The sequence below is a fragment of the Copidosoma floridanum genome, unplaced genomic scaffold (genome assembly GCF_036245765.1).
Source record: "Copidosoma floridanum isolate Cflo_tuat_1 unplaced genomic scaffold, Cflo_Japanese_pri ptg000014l, whole genome shotgun sequence".
Classification (NCBI taxonomy): Eukaryota; Metazoa; Arthropoda; class Insecta; order Hymenoptera; family Encyrtidae; genus Copidosoma; species Copidosoma floridanum.
Window position 1 is genome coordinate 811,479 of NW_028321891.1, and position 17,525 is coordinate 829,003.

Below are 17,525 nucleotides of genomic sequence, written 5' to 3' on the forward strand. Positions count from 1 at the left end.
CTACTAATTAGGACTCATCCGCTGCGTCGGGATTATTAGCGGTTTTCTCGAGCGTTGCGTACCTCTAAAAGCTTTTTTCCTGACGTAAAATCACGATCAAGCGTTGCGCTGAACTTTGACTTTTTACATCCGTAATTGGGTATAAAAAGAAAAAAAGATGTTGTACTTGTAACGAGGAATCACTCACGGAAGAGGCGAGCGTCTTCGTAGAATTTTCGGCTGTTACTTAACACCTTTTTCGCGCGGCGATCGAACCCGACGACGTTACTTTTTTAGGACAGCCCGCGTGCACATTTTTCTGCTCATTTGCTCCGGGATCAACGGGGAGTCATGTTTTCGTCGTTTCTGAGCCTCGGATCGGTACTGGGACTGGTTGGAGGAGTCATGGTTGTGCCAACAACGTCGGAGGCAACGCGCATCCACCATCGGCCCGGACGGTCGCTGACATTCCCAGAAAGCAGCAACATAGGCGTGAGAGATACCTCATTTTTATGAACAATCTACAGAGTACAGCTTATCAACGGTTATATTTCTTCCCCGCATGTCGTTAGTTTTACTTGGCCCTCGCGGTGCCCCTCGACGACCCGTACAACTCGATCTCGCTCTCGTACTTTTTCGAGGCCAACCACAACTTGCCCACCAACTTTAGCCAGCCCCTTGGGCAGGGTAACAATGATTCCACGGGAGGCCGCCGCGAGAGAAGAATCGACCGATCGGTCGTCTACGCACTTCTGGCCAACAAATTTGAAAGGTAGGTTTGCACTTGCTTTTGGCTCTTTCGTCTGTTCGTAATGCACGATATTTCACGAAAGCGCCGGTTTCCCGGGCCACGAGTGTTTGCTCCGGTCGATCTGCGAAGCTTCCGAGCACCCCCTCGAGCACAACGGGGTACTGGGTGACATCTTCCGCGTCGTTTTCACGTGAGTACAGGATCGTTTATCTGGAGAAAAAGTTGTTGGGAAGAAAAAAAAAAAAAGTTCTTTTAATTATTTTGTCTCGCCTAGGCCATCGAGTTCAAGGGCAGAGGATGATCTTCCGGAGGGCGTTGCGGAGGCCGAGTCGAGGGGACGCAATGGCACCTGCACCGATTATCACTCCTCCTGTGGATTCAGCCTTTTCGACTTGATCGGCGTTTTTTCGTGAAAAAAGTGTTGTACCCGTGTGGTTTTGCATCGAATAGATATATGAAACAAGTACAACATTCGAGCCTGACTCTAACTCATTTGGCCCCCACTTGATCCCATTGAACCTCTTCTCCTTTGCTTTTCCATCGATTCCATGACAATGTGGGAAAAATCGGTTAGACCATTCGAGGCAAACGAGAGAAACGCTTTCGTGGAATTCGCGGATTAGCGCCTCCGGGCGACCGGACTGCAGCGGCGGTCGATCGCTCGGCGCGTGTCACTGCACCGCGAAAAATGCCGAGACTGGGTTGTCCATGGGGCCTCATTGTCGTCACGGCTGCCTGCAGTTGTCTCGCCGTACGTCGCCTCGCGCCGGCCTCGAAAATGGCCCGCATCCTCCACCGGCCCATCCGATCGCTCTCGTACTTGGAAAACAGCAACATGGGCGTGAGTCCCTTGAATCGCCCCGTACATATTTTGGTACCTATATAATTATATATACCATACGTTCGTCTCGTTGGCAGATCTTTTTCGCCCTCTCCGCGCCTCTCGGCGAGCCGTACCATTCGATCGCGCTGTCTTACTTTTTCGAGGCCAGCTACGGCCTGCCCGTCAACTACTTACCGGTCCAGGACGCAAACACCACCGCTGGCTCGGGCAGACGCGCCAGGAGCATCGACCGCACGACCATCTACGCGGTTCTGGCCAACAAATTCGAGAGGTAGGTGTTCATTCTTCGCTACACGCGATCGTTGTTTTCTTCTTATTTCAATAATTTCAATCGCCAATCAAGTTACGTGTACCTATTAGCTCTGACTCGACTAATAGGTATATACGTAACAAATCGGGAAGCGAAGCGCGTGACGCGATGTCAAAGTGTACATATTGGGTACGTATACAACATAATACACAGATATCTTGTTTCACGAAAGCGCCGGTTTCCCGGGCCACGAGTGTTTGCTGCGGTCGATCTGCGAAGCTTCCGAGCACCCCCTCGAGCACAACGGGGTACTGGGTGACATCTTCCGCGTCGTTTTCACGTGAGTCGCCCCGTCATTTGTCACTTTTGGCAGACTCCGATATAAAATCCATTGCGTCGTAACACGATTCTTTTGATTTTCAACGCAGGCCGTCGAGCTCGAGGGCAGAGGATGATCTTCCGGAGGGCGTTGCGGAGGCCGAGTCGAGGGGACGCAATGGCACCTGCACCGATTATCACTCCTCCTGTGGATTCGGCCTTCTCGACTTGATCGGTACATTCGCGTGAGAATGAGTAAAAATAAATCAAAGTTAAAATCGGCTACTTTGTTTTTTTTTTTTGGCGATTTTTCTACGATTAAGGGTGTTTTTTTGAGTTATCCCTGGAACGATGCACGCAAGGAGTAACAATAAGAAAAATTGCCTGGCATTTAAAAATTAACATAATTATACCATGAATGATCAGCATACGATGAGTTTCTCCCTACCGCGTGTTGTCTCGTTTCGGCATAAATTATGCAAATAAGGGACAAGCTTTTCGTGGGGGCATCGATTTTTCAGTCAAACAGTGACGGCTACGCAGCCACGAGTTTTTCGGGGTAATGCTTTAATTTATGAACTTGCTTGATCGAGGGTCGGAGGGCGCCTTTTGTATTCAACAGCTAAAGCCGAGCGTACACTGCACTGTCCAGTGCTTATAGAGTTTTATTAATAATGTTGGGGTAGGTTTTTTTCTTTTTTTTTCATTGTTTCCTCTATGGATCTTCTTTTATACGAAAAAAAAGAAAAATTTTCCCACAATGGTGCTCGAAAAGATCAATACACGAGCGATTTCTAATTACTGAAAGTGGTCGAGGGGTAAGTGTATCGCAACGCCTATTCATGAGGGACAATTGTATAGATATACCACCCGCAAGGGCGGGGTTTTGGGGGATGTTTTTTTTCTTTCTCTTTATAACACACAGGAATATCTGAAAATTGACGCGTGAGTCGCCATCTTTAAGCAATTCGACTCACCAAGTTTCTGGTTTTCTCCAATCAATAACTCATCCACCAACCCTTGAATGTTACGCTGCATGGGTTTATAGCGTTGGTAATAATAATTAAAAAAAAAAAAAAACTTGACTCTCTGATTTTTTTCTTTGCGGCAATTAACACGTTAAACGTATATTAAAACAAATTGTGATAATGAAAACTAATGAGACTCGGATTTTCACGTCTCGCCCGTGCACGCAGCTCTGAACGACAACACTTGGTACCTATTCATCGCTGGAAATTGTCGTTGTTAAAGTTTTCCGAAAATGCAAGAGAGATTTTTCAAAGTGCTCCCTGTTTTTTTGCTGTTCTCGTCTTGGCAAGTGATTTTGAAAGGCCAAGAGCTACCGGAGCCCAAGAGTCTGAAGCACATCGTGAGTCGGCACATGAGATCGCTAGATTTTCCATCGGCAAGTGGAATGGGCGTAAGTGAATAATTGACATAAACCAAAAATCCTTCCTCCATCGGCTTACCTACACGTACTAAATCACAAAAAATCGGTTAGATTTTTTTTGCCATAGCCATACCGATCGACATACCCGACAAGTCGGTCTCGCTCTCGTTTTACTTCGAGGCGAATTACGGCCTACCGAGCTTCAACGAGTCGACTAACGCCGCGAACAGCACCACCGCTCAGTTCAAAAAACGTAGCGTCGACAGGCGCCTCGTTTACGATGTCATTTGGAACAAGCTCGAAAGGTAGGTACCGAAGATGATTTTGTCGATCGCGAACTAAGCACTTTTTTCAAATGACGTTTTCAGAAGCGGTTACCCCGGCAAAGCTTGCCTTTCACGTGCAATATGCGAAGCTGCCGGGTTCCCGTTCGAGCGAAGCGGCCTAGTGGGCGACATCGTGCGCATAATTTTTACGTGAGTTGCTTGAAATTGTTGTTTGAGTAATGGAGTGCGTTACAGGGAAGCTCTGTCGTTTCAGGCCTTCGTCGTCGCTCGAGGAACCCTTGCACCCTGAGATCGAAGAGTCCGAGCGTGCCTCGAGTTGCTCGAGGTACCGAGAAGAATGTCCCATCAGCATTCTCGATCTGATTAGCCATAGCTACAAGTCCAAGTAAAATCGTTTTTACCAACGAGGATCGTTAAGTTAAATCAACACGTTTGCCAAGTTTTTTCAGCAATTGTTAATTTATTCCCCTTCGTGCGATAAGAAAATATCCATATGTACAAGATACATTTATGTACAAAGTTGCAGATTCCAGTGAGAAGCGCGGGACTAGCTCGATCCGAACCAGTCGCTGCCCATGGCGCCGAAAAATGCCGCGGCTCCGGATTTGATCGTCGAGCCGGTCGAGTCGCTTTTCGCCTGTTCCTTGCCCGTTTGTTTCCTTCTCTGCTGTAAATCGTTACATTATTTTGTTTTAGTCTCCAACGAAAACCGCGCGAAACTAAACGTTTTCAAATAATATACTACCATTACTTTTAGCACTAGAGTTATTGGTTAATGCCATCACAATATTAAATAAAAACATATAGAATGAAAGTCACGGAATGATTTCAAAGTTAGTGTAAGTCAACTGCAATCGACACACACACTCTACTGATGTATCTTACCAAAGTTGTTTTCAAACGTCTTTTTTAATCTTACAAACGTGGAAGAAGAAGTAGAAGTGAATACACGGTCCACCGAGAGACAGAATAAATGGGGAGATCAAATAAATTATTATACAGGTGAATGATAAAATTAACAAGTAAAAGAGCAAGGTCGAAGAACGGAAATTACTTTATGGAAACGCTTCGATTCGCATACCTGAGATTTTTCCAAGAGCGGTGCCGGAAGCGGAGCAGACGGATTTTTAATTGGTGCTGTGACGGCCAGAGGAGGAAACCAAGGACTACCCGAGCAGAGGGCTAGCACACCTGGGGGATCTTTGACGGCGAGTTTTACTCCTTCGCTGTGCTCGCTCATTTTGGCGCCCAACACGGAATGCAGCTGTTCCATGTGCGGCACTAGACTTCCAAATATCAACTGAAACATCGAGATGATGATTTGATACATTTTTTCCTTTGCTATAGTTACTGTATTTTTTTTTTTTTTTTTGACGAGATTTGCTTCCTACCAATGTTCTTTGCACGCTTTTCTTTACGTTGGCATTTATAAATGGATAAAAGACATCGAGATCGAATGGATCGATTTTTGACGTGATGCTGCTACAAACTTGATTTGATTTTTCAGCGAGTAATTTGCTGTCTCGAGGAACCATCAGTAAACTCAAGTATTTTACATCAAACAATATTTGCATCGCTTGCTTTTGACGGATTCCTGGATTAACGCAAAGTTTGTCATAGTAATCCAAAAGCTCGACCGCTATGTTGTTTATTATTTCATTCAAGATAGCCCTGGCAAAAACAAGAAAAAAATAATTCAGCATCATTAGGAACATTTTTATCATGCAAGTGAGAAACTAGAAAACTCTACCGTGGCATCGTATGTGGAATGATTTTGTTCAAGTCTTGACAAATTGACGCCAAAAACTTTTGCAGGTGAACAGCTGGTTGGTGCGGTACTAATATTTCCGACTTTATTCTTTTGCCTTCTTCCGCTTCTTCCTCAATCATGACTTTTTCCCAGTCAGCTATGACTACGTGAGTACGCAATTCGTTGTCTGTTTCTTTGATTAAGCAAATGTTTCGATGATGAGATATATTTTTCGTAAAACACTTGGCCCAGACGGACCACATGGCCGCGCTCTCGAGCTTGAGCTTGTCGCAAATTTCTTGCCATTTGGCATTGGACAAGGTCAAACTGCTCGATCTGGACATGGTAAAGCATTCTTTAAAGTGAGTGCACAAAGTTGGCAAAGCTTGAAGGAATCTCGCAGCCACTATAGCATTAACATTTTGCTTTCCAATTCTTGGGTTATCAATTGTAAATTCGTGCTTCAAACAGACAATGAAATCCTCGATGCATTTCGTGCCAGTTTTTTGCAGATATTCTTGAATTTCGTTGCGATCGCAAAATTTATTTGTCGTCAAATAGATATCAGCTGCAAGTGAGTCGTTTTTTAGTTTAACCGGTTGTTCCAATTCGTAAAGATACTGCTTCAAGTGGGACAAGAATTCGGAGAGATCGCTTTCAAAGCTGTCACACAACTTTAGTAGGTTGGGAGAAAAAGCTCTTGCTTTCATTAACAAGGGTCGCTTGGCATCCGCATTGGCGCCTTTCATTAAATTTTGCGGTACATCTGTCGGTTCATCCTTCCAAACGTACCACCTTAAATCATTTTCTGCATAGCGACACGAGTCAGATGTTACCTCGCCAAATAACTTTGATGCGTTTGTTTTTAAATTATCGAAACATAAACTTAATTTTTCATTCAAAATATCTGTTGGAAGAAAAAATTTTTTTTTTTTTTTTTTCAATTTTACTTTTAATAACTGTAAATTACTTACTAGTGAGAAAAATTTTAATTACCTTTAACTCTATCAGTAAGTAACGGCTGAAAAAACTCTAACCAGAAATTACTACTAGGTAAGGAAAACGTTTCCCATGCATGTTCCCAATTTTCAGGAACACTCACAGCCAGACATTCTTCTCTGATACTGTAGACTCCTTTGATTGACGTTATTAAATTAAGTAACTTTTTAACTTCTGTCAAAGTAATTTGTTTAATCCAGTCAAAGAAAGTCTTTACACTTTCTTGAATGCTGTCTATTGGAATCTTTTCCAAGTCGTATTCCTTAAAAGGTTTGTAACTTTTTGTAGTCAGAGGTAAGAATTCGTTCATTAATTCTTCATCTAAATCCAACTGACATAGGAGGAAAATAGCATCTTGTTGCTTTATGTCATCTATGTGGTGCGAAACGAGTCCACTATGAAAATCTCCATACTCTGTAAATTGTAATTAACTATTTATCCGTACAATAATGAACACAGTATCCATTATGAATTATTGGCCTGGATGCTTACTTGTAAAACAGTGACTTATAAGCGGAATGGTTTTCATTAAAATACTTAAGCTCAGCTTGATTTTATTTTTGACATTGTAGTTGCTTTCTGAAGTAATCAGTGATGTGATTGTCTGCTTTCTCAAAAATATCAACTTATTCAACAATTCACACGAATTTAATCCATCCAACAGTGATAAGGCTGCAAGACTATTAGCAGCAGTCTGAAAAGCAAATACATACATAAGAAAAGTAACAGATCAATCGACACACAAACAAAAACACCTGGTCTTATAAATTTGATGTTTAAACCCAACAAAAAAGGAAAACAAAGGTGAAGAGCTAACCTCCGTTGAAAGTTCTATGGATTGCAAAGATTCGATACAAAAAGTATTTATTAAATTTTTGAACTGATTAATAATGCTCCATTGCTTTGAGACTATTGGATATTTGATTGGGAGATCATCCCCAACTTCAAACGTCAAACTATAGTTAATATGTTGTGCCAATAAAAATAATTGCGTTGCAAGTAAAAAGTTTTTGTCATCGATGGCTGACCAAATTTGCTCTGGAATATCCATTAAAATTTTTATTTGCATAACTACAGAATCAGAGATGTCGCTTGTTTCTCTGAAAGAATTTATAGACATGATGTACTTGTTGCAAAAGATAGGATCATTAAAAAGAAAAAGAAATAGTAAAAACATACTTGGGGATACTTCTTTGCTGAGCATCCATATTAAATCCTATAAGATATTGTTGGTGCAAATCGGAAAACTTTTCCTGAACATTCACGATTTTTGTAACAATTTCTTCTGAAGTATGTTGCATCTCTGAAATCGTATCCGCAGCTTCGATCAGGTCACGATATCTTTCCCTACAAAAAGTACAAAGGATGAGAAATCAGTCTGAAAAATAGAGGATGTTGATGAAGTCATTTGAAGATTTCTATTACCCAACCAGCGTTCGTAATTCTATTTTTTTCCTGTCTAATTCTTGTTGAACTTGTTTAAGAATTAATTCAATTTCTTTGATGGTGTGATTCTCAAACAACTTCTTTACATCAAGATCTACGTCCGTGATTTTATAGTCGAAAGACATTTTTAATGAACAGCCTCGTTGAGTACTTTAAAGTTCAAAATTATTTATTTCCTATTTATTTTACTTCGTTTGACATTTGACACATTATTGTGTATAAGCGGGTGTTTAGAAATTGAGTTTGACAGGTTATACTCGACACAACACACAGCAACTATGACGTCGACTGCTATTACATGAATATAAGTAGATATACTACACGCCATATACATGGGTAGAAAGGAAAGGGTGATTGCAGGCCTGCAGGGTTCAGTTAGTCGTAATTATCTAATCTTTTCTAAGCATACTCTTTTCACGTCAACATAATCACTTTTGCGGACTAGCAAACAGTAAAAAATACGCAAATTTGCAATATGTGCTAAATTTGCCATTAGCTGTTTTTTCTCTTGCTTCAAAAATGATGAATAAAGAGAAGGGGATATAGGCGCGCAGGTAATAATCAAATATTAACTAAAGTAAAAAATAATTTGATTGCTGCATTATATTAGTTTGCTTATGATAATCATTATAATTTATGACATAGGTATATGAACGTGAATGTATTATGTGCTACGATGGTGATATTGGTGATGCTGCAGGTCACCTATACTCCGCGTGCTCTCAAAACTTTCATCTCAACTATCTCAAGGAAGCAAAGGGGCGTCCAAAAGATAACATCGACTATTTATGTGTACATATGTAGGTACAACATATATAAGTACAACAGTAGTTTGCCATTGCTGTTTGCTGCAAATCAACTGCAGAGAGTGCAGACAGAGTCTGCAGAGTTGTTGCGTGTAGTGCGCGAAAAAAAATAAACCTCTGCTCTTTCGGAGCTCACACACGGGTACTTACTTTTGTCAAGTATAATACACAATATACACCTTGTATATAGTGTTACGGGCAGTGTTCGCGAACGGTGTTTGTTTTTTTGTGTACATCACCTGTTGTCGTCTTCGTCGAAGAGGCTGCACTTGGGACAGGCCTCCGGATGCCCTTTGGCATGAGGTAAAATAGCATAGGGCCACCACCACCAACAACAACTACAGTGTAGGTATACATAAGAGAGTATAATATACATAAGGTGGGCAATTCATAAGATCTACCAATAGGAGTGTTACATATACCTATAATATATAGGTAGCTGTGCGGGGGAGTCTCTCCGGCGGCTGGCTGCTCCTGTTCGCGCTCCTGTATCAGCTACAGCTGCAGGCCGCGACAACGGCCAATCTGCAGAGAGAGCGTGCGTGGAAGGTGGCAGCCACCGCAGGTACTTAAGTTATACCAGGACTAATAGTGGCGGCAGAGTTGTAACAATAAAAAGCTCAAGTGCCGCAGTGTGTGGGCATTAAGTGCGGGCGATGAACGCAACGGTGACCGCGATGGTCGGCAACGCCGGGAACAACAACAACAACAACAACAACAGGCTGGGTGGTCCTCCTGCTCAGCAGCATCAGGCGCATCATCACCATCATCAGGCACAGTCGCAGGGGCCGCGGTGCGTGACCATCTACAAGAGCGAAACCGGTTTCGGGTTCAACGTGCGCGGCCAGGTGAGCGAGGGCGGCCAGCTGCGCAGCATCAACGGCGAGCTGTACGCTCCCCTGCAGCACGTGAGCGCGGTCCTGCCGCACGGGGCCGCCGAAAAGGCCGGGGTACGCAAGGGCGACCGAATCCTCGAGGTGTAAGTGTCGTAATTATAATATATCATCACCACCCACCGCGACACCCTTTGTATTATATACATATTGCATAAATATGTTGTGTACCCGTATATTTATACATATACTCGAGCACACCTTAGCTGTCAGTGCAGAGAATTATTGCATTACTATTTCGGAGCAAGCCTGTATACCCATATATTCACGCATGTATGTAAAATAGTTACGAGTGCCGTCCGATGCATTCCATTCATTTTTCAATATAACAAGTTGCAGGACGAAACTCTCTCTCTCTTATACTTATCAATTTGCATCCTCTATAGGTGTATACAGCTGCAGCAAGCTGATAATATGTCTGATGTTGGCTCCTGGTCTTCGTGATTCTTACGTTGATGTACAACCTCCTCCTCCGTCCGCCCTCTTTTGCGCGCGCGCTCCCTTGCTGGTGACTAACAAGTATATGTGTGCCCCTTCTCTCTCGAGCTCTCTCCTTTCTTAAGTATATATATTTTTCTTTCTTCCTTTATTTCGCTGGCTATTCTATTTTGCTCCGGGACGGCAATTAAGGAGAAGAATACAAAGGGGAGCGCGAATTCAGACTTACTCTCTCTCTCTCTCTCTGTATGCGTGTAGTATACGGGATATGAATATTCATCCCGCGAGTTGAACCTGCCCTTTTAAGAGAGAGACTTATTTCGTGCGAGTCTCTGGTGTGTGCAAATTGACGGAATGGATCGAAAAATTCGTGGGTTATTTACCGATCGATCGTTGAACGTTGATGAATAACGGTAAAGTACGTACAGCTGGTTGTCGTTGCCCGAAACGAAAAACCAAAAAAATACCAAGCTCGACTTGCGGCGCTGATTTTTTTTTTTTTATTTGTACTGTATCTATCGTGAACAGATCTTTGTTGCACTTCGCTACAAAACAAGGGACGGAAGCTAAGTTTTCCGCGCGTTTATCAAGTATGATCATACATTTGAATTTCATTTTGGAAAAATCGGGAAAATGAAAAATAAATCGGTAGAACGATTTTGCGAAAATGAGTGCCTTCGCGATTGTCGGTGGAAAGCTTGTGCGTTCATCACATTGTAAAATATATGCAGTGTTGAATAATGACAAAGCAGATTCTCGTTACTAATTGAGTATCCGGAAAATAATTAACCACCGGCTGAGATGCCCATACGGATCTGAATTACCATTAGTCTCTAATAGCTTGATGATGAGACAAAGTGATTTCAACGATAATTCACCGAATTGGCTGTTCTCTATTTAAGTACCCGTATTAATATAGTATGTGAAAAAAAAAAAAAAAAAAAAAAATTCTCTGCATGTCGACTTTGAGAGAATTTATCGAGTTAGTTACTATTAACGTTAAAACAATAAACGTTGCAAGTCGCGCTTGAAACTCGAATCATCGTTTTGCCAGATAAAAGCTGAATCACCACGACTCTTGATGCCTCTGAATTTCTCACACCCAGAAGCGCACAATAAAACTTTATCGAATTAGTTTATGAAACAGTTATGTTTGCGCGTGTTATACAATAGCGTATCGTGTTTTCCCTGATTATTTTCTGATTTTTATTGTTCAAAGCTTGCGTGCACTTGCAATCATTAGTTATGCGAATTTTTTTTTGTTTATTTTACCAATTGTTGCATCAACAGAGAGCAGATTGAGTCCAAACTGTACGGGAATACATTTACTTGGCAAGTCAGAATTACCCAACTGTCACGTGTGTGGCCTAACGGTTAGCTATATATTATATATATATATGTATATATACAAATTTCACAATATATACAAGAGACGAATACGCTCAAGTGGGTATTAAAAACTCGAAATAATAATCCAAACAGAATTTCCATTTCTCGGATCACGGAAATAAAAATTACCGAAAAATCGGCAGCGAAAAAACAAACATCGTAGATTTAAAAAAAAAAATCTGTGATTTCCCACTTGTATAAGTATGAGGAAGGTATCCATGTAGGTTTTTATTTTTTTTTTTTATTAAGCTTTCTCCGACTTATTACAAAATCAATATAGCTAAATATCGATATAGGTATACATAAATAGACATGTACATATATACAAAGCACCGCGGTGCAGTTGACGGTCAAGGAAGATCGATAAGACGCAAACACGTGTTAGGTGCTTTGGTGCTTATACTTATTCGCTCAGTTAGTTCTCTGAAACAGATTTTTCTTTCTCTTTCTCTCTATCGCGTACTTGTAGGTTCAATAAAAGAGTTTTGACAAGAAATCAAGTACTCATTTTGTGTTTTCTCTGCGTCACTGTCAAACGCTCGTCTTCCACATATAAAGGAAAAAAGAATCTGCTCGAGCTCTCGTAAATCGGTTAAAAATGCCTATGCTTGTTCGTCGAAAAAAAAAAAAAAAAAATCAAACAAGGAAACAATTTTAAGCCTCCGATAAGTCAATGCCAACTATATAACGTAATATATATATACGTACAGCTTCGTTGTCAAAGATTCCTAGGTTTTGGTTCATAGGTAGGGCTTCGGCTGGACAAGACAAACTATCATGTATTTTCCACACATCTCAGACATAGGTATTATTACAAATTAAGATTAGACGGCATGAATGAGCCGATATATTGCACATATAGCTCGGTCACTGATTTTTGCACGTGCGCGCGAGTCAAGGTCTTAAACGACTGCAGCTTTTTTTTTCCATCGTGCCCGTGTAAAGAGTACAAACATTAACGAGCATCATGATGATAAACAAGTGTGTATATTATGCACTTGAGTAATTTCATTGCAAGTTGTACAAAATGCATTCCTGATCGACTTATTTGACGCTAAACAAAGAGGCCAACGCTCGCAGCTCTCGTGTACAGCTTGACAAAGGAATTTGCGCTTAATTGGACTTTCCAGTTTTATCACCAATCAGCCGGATACAGTATACAAGGCTCGCATATCGCTTGTTTTCGGACAATGCCCCAATACGAATTCAATTGAATTGAAAGTTCGGGTATCCCTCATGAGAAGGTAATACCTATTCCTTTCGTTTGCAGGAACAACGTGAACGTCGAAGGCGCAACGCACAAGCAAGTCGTGGACCTCATCAAGTCCGGCGGCGACGTGCTGACTCTGACTGTGATCTCCGTGACGCCGCAGGAGGCGGAAAGACTGGAACCCTGCGAAGATCTGAGGTGCGTACATCAAATTCATTCGAATCCATAAACCCACTGTATGATAATAAATACCGTTGTGACACGATGAATTCAGCTACGCATCGGTGGACTACAGCGAGAAGCGCTCGCTGCCCATCAGCGTGCCGGACTACCACGTGCGGGAGCGCAAGCAGGAGCGCTACGTGGTCTTCAACGTCCACATGGCCGGCCGGCACCTGTGCTCCCGGCGTTACCGTGAATTCGCGGCCCTCCACGCGGCCCTCAAAAAGGAGTTCATCGGCTTCAACTTCCCCAAACTGCCCGGCAAATGGCCCTTTCAGTAAGCCCCCGACATGTGTTTGTTCGCATACTGCACGTACCTATACATGTACGACAATTGGCTAACGTAATGATGAAAAATAAAAACAATTAAGGCTGAGCGAGCAGCAGTTGGACGCGAGACGCCGGGGCCTGGAGCAGTATTTGGAAAAGGTGTGCGCGGTCAGGGTGATAGCCGAGAGCGACGCGATGCAGGAGTTCCTCACGGATCGCCTCGAAGAGGACGGCGATCAAGGACCCGCGGTCGATCTCAAGGTGCTTTTACCCGACCGCGAGGTCGTCACCGTCACCGTACCCAAAGCTGCCACCGCCAAGGACGTATACGAGGCTGTCTGCTGTCGCGTCGGCGTAGACGCTGAGACCTCCAAGTACTTTTACCTCTTTGAGATCGTCGAGTACAATTTTGGTGATTATTGTTACTATTCGTATGTCTCGTACAATTTTCGTATCAAAATATCACGTCCCTCTTGTCTTACACCCACAGAGAGGAAGTTGCAATCTCACGAGCACCCGCACACGTTGTACATTCAAAACTACTCGACTGCCAGTGCTACCTGTCTGTGCATTCGGCGCTGGCTCTTTAATATTTCGAGGCCGCTGAGCGAGCAGGCGCTCACCTGGATATTTTGGCAAACCGTCGACGAGGTCAATCGGGGACACATCACAGCCGGCGAGAGGCTGTACCAACTAAAGGCTCTGCAGGACGCATCGAGAAAGCACGAGGTAGACAGAATAGTCGTATTTTTTTTTTTTTTTTTTTTTTTTCCTTACCATCAGCCATGTTTTCGTTAATTTATCTTTTTTTGTCAACTGTTGATTCAGTACCTCAAGTTGGCCCGAGAGCTCAGTGGTTACGGCGACATTGTGTTTCCACACTGCCCTTGCGACTCGAGGAAGGAGGGACACGTTGTTGCGGCGGTGGGCATGTCGTCTTTCAAGCTACACGCAGCCAAGGAAGACGGAACGCTCGAGTCACAGGTGGTGGAGTTTCAGTGGAGCACCATAACTAGATGGGAAATCGACGACGAAGGCATGGCCTTTTGCTTCCAATACACGCGCACCGACAATCGTCCTCCGCGCTGGTTGAAAGTTTTCACTCCCTACGTGAGTTTGCGCTGATCTTTTTTCGTTTGATTTTGTTGTGAAAAATTATTATCACGGGGAATTCTATGATATTCTTTTTTTAGTACATGTTCCTTTCGGATTGCTTCGACAGAATAGCTGAAGAATCAAAATGGGAAGATCCAGGAGAATGACAGAAAACTCGTAATTAATTATGTTTCTGGCGTTTCACGAAGAATCATCGAATCATCAATAATCCTTAGTTTAAGTGAAAATTTGTAACGTACGTTAATCGATAATTTAAAAAGAAAATGTACTTTCTTTTTTGCAATGATCATTCAATGATTATGAGTACAGACTGTAAAAGCCGTCCCCTACGCAAGGCAATATGCTAAAACTATTATCGATTAGTGTATGCTATTATTTTTAGTGTTAATAGCGAAAAGTACACATAATGTAATGAATTTTAATTTTTTATCAAACGTATTTAAAACGCGTTTTAGTTTATACCCGGTATTGCAACAACTTTTTTTGCTGTAATCATATTTTTTATCAGTGAAATGAATTTATTGAACGTTTTTATACTAATATATTTGCCTAGTGATCTGGCCTAGTTTTTATAATTATATCTCGTGTAATCGCCTTTTTGCTAGCCTAAAAATCTTGGTGATCTATTTGAAAAAAAATTCCAACTCTAAGAACATAATGTTGTATCTATATTACAAACAAGTATTAATGCGTTTCATATAAGTCACTAATGCTCTGCTATTCAACTATAATGAAGATTTTCGGGATCGTTTTAAACTCTTTGGTTAATCGATTTCAAAAAAATAATCAACTATCACAAATTGTGCCATAAAGAGCTTAAAAAGTTATTTTGTTACTTTATGGTTGAATGGCTGTCGAGTCTTTAAAAGTATTCCTCATATTATTTTAATTTGTGCGTGAAGTTATGATAAATTATTCAAATGAATGGCATTGAGAACTGTAAAAATTTGAGCGGTGCAAAAAGTATAAAATACACCTTGTTTCTGTCAAGAGCGAATACTCATCTTTACCGTGCAATTTCAAATTATATGAAAAAAAAAACGGAAATTGATGAAATGCATGCAGTAAAGAATCTTAACTTTGCTCGTTTTCTAAATATAAGTAAGCTTTGAAAATTTTAGGATTAAAGTTACGTACATGTCAAACGATGCATTTATCGATCTTGTAAATATTAAAAAAAATTTATCGGATGAACGAAAATTAATTTGTAAGCTAATTAATCTTTTGATCTGTTATTTAAGTGAGAATGCACTTACTTTTAACAAATGAACGAATCTCGTACAAATAAGTAATGCTGAATCTATTTGCTGAAATTTTTATTTACAAAGTGAAAGTAGAGGTAATGGTAATATTATTAAATATTATTATCATTATTATTATTATTATTATTAGTATTATTATTATTATTATTTGAACGAAACAAATATTGAAATTCTCCGGGCATACACATGTTCAAGTACAAGAGCATATATACGATTATCGTTGACATTTTTAAACTTTATAAAAAAGTAATTATATAGGAAAATGGAGAGTGCGAAAATGTAGTAATAATGTTGTATTAATGTTAGACACGTGTGTTAGGAGCGAGGCGTCGCAAAAATTACGATTTAAAACGCAAAAAGATAAAAAAAAAGAGCTGGATTTTAGAGAATAAACGTAACGTAGTAAGGTAATAATGACAACAACAATAACGCATGTGTCGTAGCATACCACTCAAAGCATGACAAATTGTTAGAAGTGGTATGTGCTGTATAGTTCACCCGCTGATTCTCTCGGGCTTATATTTATTATGCACCCAAATACTTTGCCTCTCTATCAAGTAATTGCTATTTCCACTTTACTTGACGATTTTTTGTGCAAAAAAAGTAAGTTAAATTCAGCTGCCTTGAAAATAAGATTTAAAAAAAATATGGATTAATTTACGTCATGATGAATTCAAATATATAAATATATATATTACTGATACTATTTTTTAAGTCCCTCGCTTCTTGTTATTATCTGGTATCTTTGTTACGGTCGTGATTGCATAATCATAAATACTGTTATTTTATTTATTTCGACACACATATTATATAAATTTGTTTATAAAGTTTACATTATTTTGATCTTTATGCGATGAACAATTAGAGAAATGACATTTTTATGGATATTGTTGAAAAAACTATATTTCAAGTATTTACACTTGTAACGATTCAAAACACTCGTTGTTGTACGTATAGAGTGTTTTGAATGGATAAACGTAAATAGTGACAAAATTAAGTTACACGAGAGTAATAGCCGTTTACTTTCCTTTCACAATATGTTACACATTTAAGTCTATCGCAATAGTAAGAGCTCGTATTATCCTCAAATAAATAATGAAAGAAATACTAAGCATACTGTGTACTCATTTTTTTTTTACTTCAATTCCAACATCAAATTTTAGTTTTTAGGTACGACTTGTTTTCCTGGAGCAAACAGTGTAACCAAATACGATTCATTTTATTTGAAACAAACAAATGAGGATGATCCAAGTACTTTGCATTACGTAGGTAATCGACTGTATGCACGTAATCAAGTAACTCAAGTAATTTTCATCCGATTGGGTTCAATTTTGGTGTTTGGTTATCGAAGGGAAAAAACTCCTTTCACCACCGAGGTTTGAAAAAAAAAAAATTTTCAAACTACTGATTTACACAAAATAGGCGTTCCGAGAGGAAGTTACTCATAGACGTCGATGATATAAATAAGTTTTTCCCTGAGAAGTCAATTGAACGCTTTATTTTGAAAAAAAAAAAAAAAAAAAATTAAAAATAGATTGCAACGGTAATAAATTGACGTGACACAACAAAGTGACAAAAACAACCCTCAACGAACACAATTGTATAATGTACAAATTATATCAAAAATTGGAAGAAAAAAAATGTTTTTTACTTATTTCAAATACCATTTTTCTCCGCAATGCCATCCACGCACTCTTAATGATAAAAATCGATTTACAACATACACCGCTTAAAAATAACATTTTGGGATGAGCGCACGATTGAAAGATTCGTTCGAAAGTACAATTTTCGCAAAACAAAACATTCTTTTATCTGTAAACGCTGCAGTTTATATTATTCGTTCCACGTACAATTGCCATTTATTGAACAAAAGTTTCCAATTGAGCAACGACCGATAAGTCAAAT

At 40.4% G+C, this 17,525-nt stretch overlaps 4 protein-coding genes across 9 annotated transcripts; 3 read left to right on the plus strand and 1 right to left on the minus strand.

Annotated features, from left to right (window-relative positions):
• The first annotated feature begins 330 nt into the window (after positions 1 to 330).
• LOC106638596 (uncharacterized) lies at positions 331 to 2,391 on the plus strand. Its single transcript, XM_089592092.1, has 7 exons — positions 331 to 471; positions 552 to 751; positions 813 to 920; positions 1,472 to 1,571; positions 1,649 to 1,845; positions 2,057 to 2,164; positions 2,253 to 2,391. Exons 1-7 carry the CDS (start codon positions 331 to 333, stop codon positions 2,389 to 2,391), a joined length of 993 nt encoding a protein of 330 aa, XP_089448218.1.
• A 1,012-nt stretch (positions 2,392 to 3,403) lies between these two features.
• On the plus strand, positions 3,404 to 4,208 carry LOC106638598 (uncharacterized). Its single transcript, XM_014351854.2, has 4 exons — positions 3,404 to 3,562; positions 3,644 to 3,837; positions 3,901 to 4,008; positions 4,073 to 4,208. Exons 1-4 carry the CDS (start codon positions 3,404 to 3,406, stop codon positions 4,206 to 4,208), a joined length of 597 nt encoding a protein of 198 aa, XP_014207340.2.
• An 81-nt stretch (positions 4,209 to 4,289) lies between these two features.
• On the minus strand, positions 4,290 to 8,292 carry Cog1 (conserved oligomeric Golgi complex subunit 1). 4 transcript variants are annotated; one of them, XM_089591891.1, is made up of 9 exons: positions 7,994 to 8,292; positions 7,748 to 7,915; positions 7,386 to 7,659; positions 7,061 to 7,262; positions 6,566 to 6,982; positions 5,570 to 6,476; positions 5,211 to 5,490; positions 4,901 to 5,119; positions 4,290 to 4,486 (listed from the first exon to the last, which is right to left on the minus strand). In XM_089591891.1, exons 1-9 carry the CDS (start codon positions 8,137 to 8,139, stop codon positions 4,367 to 4,369), a joined length of 2,733 nt encoding a protein of 910 aa, XP_089448017.1. In that variant the 5' UTR covers positions 8,140 to 8,292; the 3' UTR covers positions 4,290 to 4,366. The 4 variants fall into 4 exon arrangements, with proteins under 4 accessions (XP_089448017.1, XP_014207402.2, XP_014207400.2 ...); XM_014351916.2 differs by having other exon boundaries at positions 4,290 to 4,483; positions 7,386 to 7,668; XM_014351914.2 differs by having other exon boundaries at positions 7,386 to 7,668.
• A 929-nt stretch (positions 8,293 to 9,221) lies between these two features.
• Snx27 (sorting nexin 27) lies at positions 9,222 to 15,393 on the plus strand. 3 transcript variants are annotated; one of them, XM_089591894.1, is made up of 8 exons: positions 9,222 to 9,385; positions 9,440 to 9,799; positions 12,811 to 12,948; positions 13,025 to 13,249; positions 13,344 to 13,654; positions 13,733 to 13,971; positions 14,071 to 14,352; positions 14,436 to 15,393. In XM_089591894.1, exons 2-8 carry the CDS (start codon positions 9,477 to 9,479, stop codon positions 14,502 to 14,504), a joined length of 1,587 nt encoding a protein of 528 aa, XP_089448020.1. In that variant the 5' UTR covers positions 9,222 to 9,385; positions 9,440 to 9,476; the 3' UTR covers positions 14,505 to 15,393. The 3 variants fall into 3 exon arrangements, with proteins under 3 accessions (XP_089448020.1, XP_089448021.1, XP_014207376.2); XM_089591895.1 differs by having other exon boundaries at positions 9,222 to 9,799; positions 12,811 to 12,953; positions 13,021 to 13,249; XM_014351890.3 differs by having other exon boundaries at positions 9,222 to 9,799.
• The last annotated feature ends 2,132 nt before the right edge of the window (positions 15,394 to 17,525 follow it).